This window comes from Peromyscus eremicus, chromosome 4, assembly GCF_949786415.1.
Source record: "Peromyscus eremicus chromosome 4, PerEre_H2_v1, whole genome shotgun sequence".
In the NCBI taxonomy this organism is placed as follows: domain Eukaryota; kingdom Metazoa; phylum Chordata; class Mammalia; order Rodentia; family Cricetidae; genus Peromyscus; species Peromyscus eremicus.
The window spans coordinates 151,655,706-151,669,464 of NC_081419.1; the positions used below are offsets into that span (position 1 = coordinate 151,655,706).

The window sequence follows — 13,759 nt, forward strand, 5'->3', positions numbered from 1 at the left end:
GACGGTGGCTGGGGCCGCCTCTCTGCCTCTCCAACTCCCTCCTCCACTCAGGGCGCGCCGCGCAGCCGCCAGCTCAGTGAAGGCGCGAGGAGCCCCGCAGGCTCCGGCGCAGCAGGAGGTGTGCGAAGTCGGGGTGCGGGGAGAGCTCGAAGCAGAAGAGGGAGAACGAGGGTGAGCACGCTGAGCAGCCGTGCGTGCGCTCCGCTCTGCGCCACAGGATCGTCTGACTAAGCACAAGCCAGCAGGGTCTCCGTCCTGAGGACATTGCTGCCACCCAGGCATTCAGAGAACCAACCACATAGAATCTGCAGGTCGAAGCAGCTCCAGTCTGGGACCGAGGAAGAGCGGAGCCAGAACGCAGATCCCAGACTCTGGAGGAGAAAGGAGAGTGGATCCCGGAGACAGCACGTCGCGAGCCCCAGAGCTCCCAGGATAGTCAGGATCTCGCGCTTCGCTGCTGGACGGCACGCCCCCCTTAGCTTCTGCACTCTCTCCTCTGGACACCTCCTCACCTGCCCCAGAGGAACTTTCACCCGCAGAGGTGCAGGACAAAGCCACGCACCCGGCGCCCACCATGCGCCTCAACAGCTCCACGCCGCAGGGCGCCCCTGGTGAACCCGGCGCCCAGCCCTTCCCTTGGCCGCAATCAGGACTGGAGGCGATGCTCTTGGCGCTCGGCTTGGGCAATGCCTCTGGCAACAGCTCGGAATCCGTCCTGGCAGCGCCCAACAGCGACCTGGACGTGAACACTGATATCTATTCCAAGGTGCTGGTGACCACCGTATACCTGGCGCTCTTTGTGGTGGGCACTGTGGGCAACTCAGTGACAGCCTTCACTCTGGCAAGGAAGAAGTCTCTGCAGAGCTTGCAGAGCACTGTGCATTACCACCTGGGCAGCCTGGCACTGTCCGACTTGCTCATCCTGCTGCTGGCCATGCCCGTGGAGCTGTACAACTTTATCTGGGTGCACCATCCCTGGGCCTTTGGGGATGCCGGCTGCCGTGGCTACTATTTCCTGCGTGATGCCTGCACCTATGCCACAGCCCTCAATGTGGCCAGCCTGAGTGTGGAGCGGTACTTGGCCATCTGCCATCCCTTCAAGGCCAAGACCCTCATGTCCCGCAGCCGCACCAAGAAATTCATCAGTGCCATATGGCTAGCCTCGGGGTTGCTAGCTGTGCCCATGCTCTTCACCATGGGCCTACAGAACCGCAGTGCCGATGGCCAGCACCCTGGTGGCTTAGTGTGCACACCCATTGTGGACACGGCCACAGTCAAGGTCGTCATCCAGGTAAGAGTGTCTTAAGTGGGGATTGTGTGCTATGCCACATTAGAGAGCATACCAGGGCAGCCACTGTTCCCAGATATCTGACTGTTTCTTTCCATTGGAGCCACACAGAGACTTTTTAGCAGTGTCACCTTAGAGGCCCCAGTGAGTCAAGGCACCACCCGGGGAGACACAGCAGTGTTGCCTTGTGGAAAGAACTGTACCTCAGCAGCACTTTCTTCTCCCTTGTCTCAAAGTAAGCCCAGGTGACATCATCCTGAGTACTGACAGAGCTCAGTAAGGCTGCTCCTAGGAGGCAGGGAAGGGGCAGAACACCTCCAGCAGCTCATCCCTTCTTCCTTAACTTCACTGGCAGTTGCCTGCCCCACCCAACTTCTTCCCCTCCTGTTGAAGGGGGCTTGAGCCCCAGCAGTGACTTCCCTCTGTCTACTGCAATATGAGGGCACTCTCAGGGGAGGAGGCTGTCATCAGCCTTTCAAGAGGTTACAATGTCTGACCCCCAGGATACTCCCCACCCCAATGCCTTCTGGTTGCCTCTCCTGGACCCAAACCCAGGAGTTGGAGCTTTAACCTTGGACATGTCCTTAGCCGAGTTGTAGTTTACCCATCTGAGAAACGAAATGGTCATAACATTGACGAGAGAGCTAGGAGAGGGGTTCCCAGGTCCCCAGGGTGCCGAAGCACTTCAGGCAGTGCCCTTGTTGCTGCTACCGATAATGTGTCTGCAGAGCAGTCTGGGGTGTCTGGGTGTGGTGAGGCAAGTAAGATTGAGGAGGGTATCCGCAGGGGAAGCTGGAGCAGAAATAACACTTTAAGCATTGTAGTGCCGACATCCAGATGCTAAAGCATGAGGCTTACCAGTTTGAGGTGAGCCTAGGCTACATAGTGAGACCCTGTCTGGAAAACAAGAAAAAAGAAAAAAAAGGAAATAATTATGATTTGAATAATTTCTTGGCCCCAGACCCTGGACAACCATGGAGGTACAGGGAGGGTTCTCCTTCACCTCAGGGTGGGCAAAGAAGGCAGAGAATGAGACAGTCTGGACGGGGGTCCTGCCACGTTAGAGGGGCCTCCAGGGCCCATATGTCTGTCACTTTCCTCACCAAGCCATGCAGAGCCTCCCACAGCCTCCCAGCAGGATCCCATGGTCACTTTAGAAGCCACATGGTATGTTCAGGTGCCACCCAGAAACTAGCAATGCTGGGTGGGTTGTAATCGGCATTCCAACTCCAGGCAGTATTTAACTCAACAGGTCTTCTCTGAGGTGGGCCATGGGGCCAGAAATACACTTGTGCTACAAGTGTCCCTGTATGGGGTCCCTCCTGAGATGCTGCTTTTAGCAGGGGTAAGTCAGTGCCCAGCTTCTCTATCAAGATCCTGCGCCTTGAGACAAGCACACTTGGTGGGTGTTCGTATTCAATAGGTGCTTTGTGTGGTGAACAGTGGGTAATCGCCATGGCTTCTCACTTCCTTTGAGGCTTGTTTCTTCCTTCAAGCTCCTGTCTTTAAACAATTTTGTGGGAAGGGGGACCTGGGGACAGCAGCCTCTCCACCTGTAGGGCCTCAGCAAGAGGCAAGCACAACTCACCCTTATCTTCTGAGGTTCCTGCAGAACCCGTTGGAGCCACAGAACTGGATCCCCATATGACAGGGTGTCTCCTCCCTCCCAAAGCTCTGATGTAGGGGACTTGTCATTGCTTGGCAGCTTCAGGGCCCGTTTGACAGCATCCTGGTCATTGTCCATCAGTAATGCTTGTTGAGCACCTGCCCTAGGCCAGGCTCCTCTCTGTAGCTGTCATGGTGTTGGCTGAGAGTTTATTAAGTGCCTGCTGGCTGCCTTCGTACGAGCCCCTGGAGAACGGGGGCTTCCATTTTTCCTTAGAAGACTCAGCCTCATTCTTGGAGTGACTGATTACAGCATGTTCTTTGTCCATCTGATAGTAACAGTTGACCAGGCCTCTCTGGCTGGGAACACAAGCTCTTCTGGGTACTTGATGATACCATTCCTCCCTCATCCCTCCTGCACCACTATCCACCATCTGAAGATGTGTTTTGTTTCCTGGGGTTGTGGGGTTTGTGGTGCCCACCAGGATGTCTGGGTACCTGAAGCAGATCTGAATGGATAGCTTCTGCTCTACTGAGTCCCCAGTCAGGGCTAGCCATCCCATGTCTCCATCCTGATGGCCATATTTGGAAGTATTGACCTGTTGGCCTCTTTCCATACAGGACATCTCCCTGCCTTAGCACCTGCTGTGAGGACTGACTACTCTGCACACTTAAAGGATTCCATCTCAGGCACTTGTAAATCAGAATGATTCAAAAATGAGCTGATAGTTAGGCGGTAAAGCTTCTGAGCAACTGAGAACAGTCACTGTTTGGAGGGCACGTGTTTGGGGTGTAGCAGGACGGGGTGGGGCTGGGCAAGCAGTGGAAGAAGCAAAACAGCAGGTGAAGCCTGGTACCCAGCTTCTCCCAAAGGCTTGAGACCTGCCTCTATACCAGTGACAGGAGGAAGAGCTGGGGACTTCATGGTGTCCAAGTGTGCCCCAAGACTGTTACATGTCCCTGCCCAATCCTGAGCCATATGTGGCCCTGATGCCACTCAGGCCAGCTTCCTGCTCTGACCTATAACTGTCCTGCTCCTGCTCCCTGCTCTGACCTGCTCTATAACTGTCTTGTAGTTCTCTGTTGCTGACCTTGAGGCTTGTATCCCAGACTATAGCTTATATAAGTCCTGTGTCCACGTGTCCAGGTACTGGACAGGTACTGAATATGCACACATGGGGAAGGAAGGTGAGTCCATGGACTGTGTCCATCCTCCCCAATTCCCAATCACTCCGTTATCCTTGAATGCCTCTTTTCCAGTGAAAATGGAAGTATTCCTTTTGTAGTCAGACCCAACTTTAGATGCGGCATCATTGCTGGATAGAGTGCATTCTCTCTCCCCAGGGCAGGAGAGGCTACACTCCACACAGGGAGAGGTGGTGCCTACAGCCACCACCTGAAATCTACAGCAGATCGATTGCAAGGTGATGTGGGGAGCACCCGGGCTGGTCAGGGATGACTAGGAAAAGAGAAGCACGTTGACTCCACAAAGAGGAAAACTGGTTCCAATAGTTTACAGAAACACAGTCTGGGGAAAAGGTCACAGGTATGTGTAGGTGAAGCAATAGTGAACATTGGGTATTAATCTCTTTTATATACTTGCAATGTTTCATGATCAAAGTTTGTTGTTTTTTAATTACTGTGTGTATGCTCGCACACACTCAAGTGAAGGTATATGCACGTGGAGTTCAGAAAATAACTTTGAGGAGTCGGCTCTCTCCTTCCACTGTGAGGCCCAGGAGTCACACACAAGTTGTCTGGTTTGCGCAGTGGGCACTTTTACCCAACTGAGCAGTCTTGCCATCCTGGTGATTAAAGGTTCTTTTGTTTTGTTTTTTGAGACAGGGTTTTGCTATGTTACTCTGGTTGTCCTGGAACTTGCTCTGTAGACCAGGCTGTCCTTAAACTCACTGAGATCCACCTGCCTCTGCTTCCTGAGTGCTGGGATTAAAGGCTTGTGCCACCATGCCCAGCCTGATGATTGAAGTTTTATTATTATTATTATTATTATTATTATTATTATTAATAATAACTATTTTACTAATGTGTATGTGAGGTTGTGTGTGGTTGTACCCTGGAGCTGGAGTTACAGGGCTGTGAGCCGCCTGATGTAGGAGGCATTCTTAACCACTGAGCCATCTCTCCAACCCCTGGTCAAAGCTTTTAAAAGCCCAGCAACATGCTATATATTGCTGGACATAGTGGTGCATATCTGTAATCTCAGCTCTCAGGAGACTAAGACTGGGCTATCTAGGAAAACCTGGTCAGAGAGGACTAGAGTGGGGTGGGGTAGAACTTGGTTTATGAAATCTGGTGTTCAGACTATAGACTGTAACTGAGCATCACGGGAAGGTTCTAAGGCTATGGGGAGCAAGGGAGACTGAGATGGTCTCCCAGGAGGAGGTAACCCTCACCTTGAGAACAGGGAGATCTGTCCTTGTTGCTGGCCTGGCCTAGCAAGGCAGAACATGAAGGATGGAGACATGCAGACAATCCAGGTGGGGGCCACACTGGGACCTTGCTTCTCAGAAAGCAACAGGGACAGGGTCGTATAGTCATGTCAATCCGGTGACTTTGAGAGAGCACTTGTCCAATGTATCCATCTGACTGTTGGTGCTTCTGCTGGGCATAAGGGTCAGTGTCTCTGGGAGATGAGCAAAGAGAAGGGAGCTTTTTCCTGGAGGAAAAAGCGTTCTCCACAGCAGCTCAGGGGCTGTACATGTAGTTCCTGTAATATCCAAGTGCTGGGCTCATAGGCCTTATCTTCAGACTGATAATTTTCTTGAAGACTGTTCATCCTCAAGGCCTTCATCTGCCACCCTGTTGCAGGGTGCCAAGGACAGTGGGGTTGTTCTCTGAGCCTCATGTCATAGTCTCAATATGTTGTACTGGGAGGCAGGGACTCTGGTTGATCAAGTCTGATAATGTGACAGAGATGCTCCCATGATCACATTCAAACAGTGAGGCCCCAGGGCTAGCCTGACATGGCGGACACTGCCATCACATCAGAACATACACCAGGGTTGGAGGTCTGTCTGTTCTACAACCTTGTGTGATTTTCTTTTCTTTTTTTTTTTTTTTTTTTTTTTTTTGGTTTTTTTTTCGAGACAAGGTTTCTCTGTGTAGCTTTGCGCCTTTCCTGGAACTCACTTGGTAGCCCAGGCTGGCCTCGAACTCACAGAGATCCGCCTGGCTCTGCCTCCCGAGTGCTGGGATTAAAGGCGTGCGCCACCACCGCCCGGCTTCTTGTGTGATTTTCTAGCTGTTTGTGTTCACAGGAAAGAGAGAAAGATTCTCAAAGCCTTTGTGCACTAAGTTGCTATCAGTCAGTGTTTTATCACAGACACAGAACGCAAAGTCGAACAGGGCTTTGATTGGATTGGCCAAGTTGAAAGGACCCTCTACCTTCTTAAGCCGGACACCTGTGTCCTTTGGAGGACACTTCGTCAGTGCCAGGGCCGGTTTGGAAGGAAAACCAGACACAGTTAGTGACTTGGCAGATACTCCAGCAGTTTAGGGGACACCATAGAGCAGCAGTCTGGAGCTGGGTTCAAATCTCCACTCTATAGATGAACAGCTACAGGACCCCGGGCACTTCGTTTCCTCGCGTGGCAACGGTGGATGAGTTAGTTCATATTAGACACTTGCAATTGCCAGGGACTAGAATAGCTCTCAATTCACAACATGCAGGATTCCCTCCACTCCACGGAACAACAAAGATACAGCAGATTCATCGGCAGGTGAGGCCTCTTTGTAGAACACATGACACTATTACTCCTACGACGCTTTCTTTACCGGAGCCTGAGAGCAGTTCCATCATCCATCTTTGACACCCCACACGGTTCACACGACACTAGGTCAGGGAACACAGCCAGCTGGCCAGCATCTATTTACCTCCTTTGAGAGATACTTGCTGTCTGAGGCAGAGTCCAGGACCAGGTTTCTCCAGCAGCTTATTCTGAGGAATCCTGCTCTGAAAGTGTGGAGGAGTTAAGATGGGGACACAGATTAGTAGGTCAGAGAAGGCCTCTTGTGGGCTGCCAGGAAGTGGTGTGCAGTGTCAAGGAAGAGGGAAGGACAAGCACAAAGAGTCTGGGACAGATGTGTGCTGTGTGTGCTGAGGAATTGGGAGGAAGCTGGAGTGGCTGGAGCCAGGAGCGTTAATGGACAGATGACGCTGTGGCTTTTACTCCAGGAAATGAGCAGCAGCGGGCTTCCCAGCAGAACAGAATGGAGGCGGAATGTTTTAAGGGTGCAAATCTGTCTTTCTGCCTTTCAGGAAACAATGTTGGGACAGTAAGAGTAGTGAGGAAGCAGCTGCCTTATTCCATTATTCCAGAAGAGAAGCTTAGGCTGGGGCTAGGAGAGAGCAAACAAAGGCCTGACGCCAGACCCATAATCAATCTCTCTCTCTCTCTCTCTCTCTCTCTCTCTCTCTCTCTCTCTCTCTCTCTCTCTCTTCCCCCCCTTTTCTCTTCCTCTACTTCCTCCTCCTCCTCTTCTTCTTCCTCTCTCTCACCCACATGGCAGCTCACAAATATCTGTAGCTCCAGTTCCAGGGGATCCGACACCTTCGCACAGACATACATGCAAGCAAAACACCAATGAAAGTAAATAGAAATTTTTAAAGAAAAAAATCAACTTCCAAGACTAGAGAAATGGCTCCGTGGTTAAGAGCACTGGCAGCTGGTCCAGAGTTCTGAGATTCAGTTCCCAGCACCCACATAGCAGCTCACAACTACCTGTAACTCAGTCCTAGGGGATCTGGCATGGCCTCTGGACTCCTTCGGCGCTGTACGCATCGTGAGGAAGTGGTGCACAGGCAGGCACACATTGAGGCAAACACTCATACACATAACAACTTCCGGTTTCCCTGTTGTGTCTCCAATTTAATTTATATAATTTTTTTTTCATTTCTTAAGTCTGTTTCCTTTGAGTTTAATTTGTTCTTCTTTCCCTGGACCGATGGACTGCTTTTCTTGTTTTGTTTTTCTGAAAGAGGGTCTCACTCCATAGCCCAGGCTGACCTCACACCTGCAGCAATCCTCCTGCCTTAACCCAGGATTACAGTGTAAACCTCCCCACCCCATTTATCAGTCTAGACTTCTTATGGTAAAAATTTAGATTGGTGGTTTAAGAACTTTATTATATATGGTGGTGGTGGTGGTTTTTTTGAGACAGGGTTTCTCTGTGTAGCCCTGTTTGTCCTGTAACTCACTCTGTAGATCAGGCTGGCCTTGAACTCAGAGGTCCACCTGCCTCTGCCTCCCCAGTGCTGGAAATAAGGGCATGTGCCATCACATCGCAGCACGAACTTCATTATTTCATGTATAAATAACTAATGCTACAAAATTCCTCTGAAGTATTGCTTTAGTAGCATCTCGAGCGTTGGGTTTGGTTTTTGTTGTTGTTGTTATTATTGTTTTGAGACTTTCTCCTTCAAATATTTTCTTATTTTCGTTAAGACTCCCTTTTTGACCTTCAGGTTGTTTAGAAGTGTTTTTGCTTCTAGATGCTCTGACATCTTCCCAGATGTGATTGTACTGTATCCATTTACAACTCAATCCTATTGGTTTAGGAGAATATGCTCATACGATATAAATTTAGTTTGTTGGAGACTGTTTTATACCCAGGATAATAGTCAACATTGGTAGATGTTGCGCAAAACAGGCAGAATGTTCTGTTAGCAGCAGATTATTCTGTAAGTGCCAATGCTTTTTGCTGGTGTTTAATTTACCTCTAAGGTTTTAGTTGGTCTTGTAATACAGTCTTTCTTTTTTATGTAGCCCTTATTTTCCCGTTCATTTCACAGAGTTTGGCACCTCAAGGTACATGATCACATGCTTGCTTTGTTTTGTTCTTGTCTTGACATAAGATCTTATTGCATGTATAGCCCAGGCCATGCTCGAATGTATATCCTCCTGCCCCACCTTCCCAGAGATACACCATGCGAGTCCTCGTGCCTCCTAAAGCCTTGGTCTTCCTTCCTTTGGACCATCCTGTTCCTGGAACTTTTAGGTCCCTCTGTGGTCACCGGATGATACAGGAGACATCGAGACCCTCTCTTCGGATTCTTAGTCTCACTAACAAAAGAATTGAAGAATGGATTCAAACAGAAGCTCAAGGATGATTTTATTAAAGTTTAAAAGGAAAAACTCCCAGGGCAGGTGTGATATAAATCTCAGTAGCTGCCTGAAGAAGAATGGAGGAAAAAAAGCCATTTAAGCTGCTGTGGGAGTCAGACACACAACAGACACATGGCCACAGAACGTGGGGGTGGGGTGGGGGCTTTAGAGAAAGAGCAAAGGGACCCAAAGTGTCAGAAAACATACGTAGGTTCTGGCCAGCATCAGAAAGAGACAGAAAAGGCGGGGGTGGGGGGGGGTGCCTTTCGGATTCAGGCTTCAGAAAAGTGAGATGATTCAGCTGGACCTCATGGTGACTCAGAGGGACTACATCGGGGAATTCTGGAAGCAGGAAGTACAGTATCCCCTTAAAGGGAAAATTATTCCTCCTATCTCTTTAGCATAGTTTAAGGTGAGCCCACCTTGCTTAGATGATTGAGCAGACCCAGGTGAATGTTAGGTCTTCACCCAGGGAAGAAAGAGTTTTTTGGTTTTGGTTTTGTTTTTCTTAATGGGCTGTCATTGTGACTGTAACAAATCCCATGGACGGATCTAATGATTGTCTTTTCCTTAGGAGTGAGTCGTATTCCTGGATCTTTCAATGGTAACTTTGGATTGTTTCCTGAGCATTTTAAACTTTGTTATGGTATTTTGGGTTATGTTAACCCCTTGAGAATGCTGGTGTTTTTCTTGAGGTGGGCAGGCAGTCCAGTGAGAGCTACGTCTTTGGCTATACCATCTGTTGGTGGTAGTGCCAACATCAGTACCACTACTAAGTCCTTAGTCACCTGAACATTCACCCTAATCTTGGTTCATGGCTGTGGCTCAGGTCTCAAGCCCTTTACTGTGAATTACATGACTATGCCATTCAAGGACAACCCCAGGACTCATGTTGGGTCAGACACAGCTTCAGTGGGTCCCTTTCTATCTCTTCTCAGATTTCTTCCCATGATCCTCAGTTTCGAGGGCTCCTTTTCTCCATCCTCTGTCGAGGAAGCCAGAGTCTTCCATCTCATCTCTGCTGGCTTTCCAGAGTCACCCTTGTGGCGCAGAGGTGAACACCTTAGTAGGCCATCCCTGCACATCCTCAACCCACAGAATCTGGTAAACACTGAACTGTGATGAGTCATACAGACGCCTCCCACTTATCATTGGTCTACCTGTGGTCTGTGTCGTGTGACTTCTTCTTATCAGTGGGCCACTTCTTCCTATTTCTTTACATATCTGATAGTCTTTTAATTGATAATAAACACTGCAGATGACACATTACAAGGTTCTGGATTCTGTTACATTCCTTTAAAGGATCTGATTTCTGCTCAAGCAAGAGGCTCCATGGCTGGTAGAGCATCCTCAGATCACTCAGGCTGTATTTGATGCTATGCTGAGTGGAAGAGGACCATACACACACACACACACACACACACACACACACACACACACCACACACACACATACACACATACACACACACACATACACACACACATACACACACACATACAACACACACATACACACACACACACATACAACACACACACACACACGTACACACATACACACACACATACACACACACACACACACACACACACACACACACACACACACACTGACAGGGGGCGGGGGTTGCTTCAACCTGTTAGGGTAAGGTGTAGGTGATCCTCTGCTGGAAGATCAGTATGGGAACAGCCCCTCTCCTCTGGCTTTGTTCTCCAGGCCTTCCATGTTCTGTCTGCACCTAGCCCTACCAGCACAGAACCCACAGAGAAGCCTTGTGTGGATTCACAGCCCAGTCCCTGAACTTGGCCTCACCAGCTTAAGGAGCTGTCCTAACAAAGACTCCGGCTCCCAGAGACTCCATCACAAAAGCATCTCCAGAGAGGACTGGTAAAGAGCTCTGGTGCTGGGAGCAGTCCGCAGCCTGTCAGAACACAGGGCCTTAGGCACCCGGTGATGGTTTATGGCTGTTTATAGCAGCGGAGTTTGTCTAGTATCGCAAGCGAAAGCTTTCTCCTGACTTTAAACATTGCCTACATCCACAAATATCCCAGGCAGCTAAGATGCAAAACTTTGGCTTGAAGGAATTATTACAACAATGTTGTAAAGAGGACATAACAAAGGGAGGTAGTTACTCGACAAACGTTCAGCAAGTCTTACACTAAGGCTTATGAAAAGAGCAGAATTGTTTGGATTTCAACACGTTTAGCCAGTTGTCTGTGAAAAGGTGAATTTATTGTAAATTCCAGTAACTCTCCTTTGGTGTATTTAAAGGTTAAGAGCATTCTTGGGAGAGCTTTGTTTTCTTGTAACTCAAAATGGTGCTTCTCTTTAAAGATGCCACACTTTCAGCCCCTCTGAGAGGTTCAGAGAGCCCAGGAGCTGTTTGGAAATAATCTCTCCCTGGGAACTGTTAAGATGTAAACACTCACAGCCAGCCGTTGGTCCAGCACATAATTTCCAAGAGTTCAGTAAAGCCACACAATCCCCAGCTCCTGAGGGTCAAGGAGAGTGGTGCAAAGCACATCTGGGTCGTGTCATTCGGGAAGCTGAGCGCCAGACATCCAGGCTTTAGAGCTGGTCTGGATCCAGGTGGGACTAGCTTGTTTATAAACCTGTCTGCTGTAGGCAGGATATGCACAGTAGGAAGCAACTGTCCAGAGTCAGGTTTATTGCCTAGGGACAAGGAGGAGTCACCTCACCCAGCTCATAGCCCTCTAGGACCCACCTCCAGGACCCTTCGCCCAGCTCATGGCAGGCCTGCAGCTGCTGGCCTCTGCCAAGAACCTTTGAAGACATAAAAAAACAAGGTAGGCCGGACCTTCAGACTCAGCCACCTGAAGCTCCCCTGTCTTGACTGCATTCAAGCCAAGAGCCCCTGACACTGCCTCTGTATTTCCTGTTCTACTGATGATTCTGAGTCCAGAACCACACTCAGGAAAGGCATTTGTATGAATATGAGGCCAGCTTTGAAGGCCTGTCAACTCCTGCGTGGTCCTTAGAGGGGTCTTCCTATGACAGCAGGTCACGAGTGAGACACCAGTGTTGCTTAGGAGAACAGGGAGAAACAGGGGGGAGCCTGACAAAGGCGCCCCGCCATAGTTCCTGTACCAGCTGTGCTTTTGGGGACAGGAACAAATGACCAGAAAGTCCCCTCTGTCCCTGTAGACCTCATACAAGTTTGAGACCCCAGGCTTTGCCTAGCCTCAGCATCCATTTTGCTGAGATGGACGATACTCCCAAAGGACTTTCCCTCATGAGGGCTGAGCTGAATTCCAGAAGATGAAGCTCGTGGTGTGCCGTGTAACAGATCCTGACTTGGAGCCCTGCAGTTCCGACCCAAGTAGAGGAGGTTCATCAGGCGCTCTGCACCTTAGAGACTCCAGAATCCACTCAGATGCTGGAGCAGTAATCTGGGGTCAGGTCAGGCACCCTGGCAGAAGAAAACATTTCTGGAGCAGCCAGACACCCCTAGGGCCCCCAAGCTGTCAAATGTGCCTGCAGACTGGAAGCCGGTAATTGCAGGGCTCTTAGGCATGTTAGCGCCTGTTAAACTTCCTGCAATTAATTTTCCTGACAGCTTGTTTAAAAGGAGCCGTCTAATGTATTAAAAATACCTGTGTTTGTGGCAGATCAGCCAGGCGGTGCTCACAGAGCTTCTAGAGAAAACCATCAGGGCTGGATGTTCGTGCTTTTAACTGCTTTGAGAGCGTGCCTGAGATCTGTGGCCGCCGTAACCCAGGGCCTGATGCCAATGACTCACAATTATGCAAATATATTCTCTTATGACCACAGAGACCAGAGGTGTGTCTCAGGGCCATGTTTCCTCTAGGGGCTCAGGAGGCTCCCTCCTCTTCTTCCAGCCATGATGGACTCAAGTGTCCTTCACTCATGGCCACATCCCTTCGGTCTCACTGGTCTTCATTCCATCTGTATATCTGCCCTCTAGCAACATTTATCATGGGATTTTGGACCCACCCTGAACCAGGACAATTGCATCTAAATCTGATTTTATATTTTGCAGAAACACTTTTCCCAAATAAGGCTGTATTCATAGGTTGAGAGGTTGAACACACACACACACACACACACACACACACACACACACACACACACTGCCACCATCGTGTTATCTCAGTATACCTTAAAAAGAGGCCAGAGACTGGATTCAAGGTCTGGTCTTTCTGGTCCCAGGGCACAGCCAATGCTGTTTCTTGAGCTAAGCCTAACCAGTACACTGGGAACTTTGATAACGGGAAGATAAAAACAAACCAGAAGGATCTGAATGCAGCCTCAAAAATGCCCACCCCAGTCCACAGTTGTTGAAGATGTTTCCTAAGGTGTCAGCAAGGTGAGATCTCGAGCCAGGGCAAGGTGGGACACAGGGAGGGCAGGGTGTGATCCCATCTCATGCATAGCCTCTGCCTTCAGGGTGACCTCAGGGCTGAAACAGCCCCATTATCTGCTGCTCTGTCCCATTCCATGCTGAGACATTACTCTTGCTGGATTCCTAGATACGTGCCAGCGAGGTTCCCAGGAGAAGGCAGGCCAGCTCCTCCATTGGCTGCCTCTTCCCCAAATGCTGTATGTATTAACTCCCCACAGCTGCCTCTGGATTCCATCGCTACCCACACTGTGGAAAGGACTCCCTTCAACTTGACCAGCTGCCCTACCTGCCTGGTCACAGACTTTTCTAGTTGCTAAGGGGGATGTGCTTGCTGATTCCAGTAGAATCCTGTCC

The 13,759-nt window shown here is 49.7% G+C and overlaps 1 protein-coding gene across 1 annotated transcript in view; it reads left to right on the plus strand.

Moving 5' to 3' along the window:
- Positions 1-574: 574 nt before the first annotated feature.
- Positions 575-13,759, plus strand: part of Ntsr1 (neurotensin receptor 1) — a 44,662-nt gene continuing 31,477 nt past the window's right edge. The window contains exon 1 of the mRNA XM_059259821.1: positions 575-1,291. Within this exon, the coding sequence (XP_059115804.1) occupies positions 575-1,291 (717 nt within the window). The remainder of the gene's footprint in view (positions 1,292-13,759) is intronic.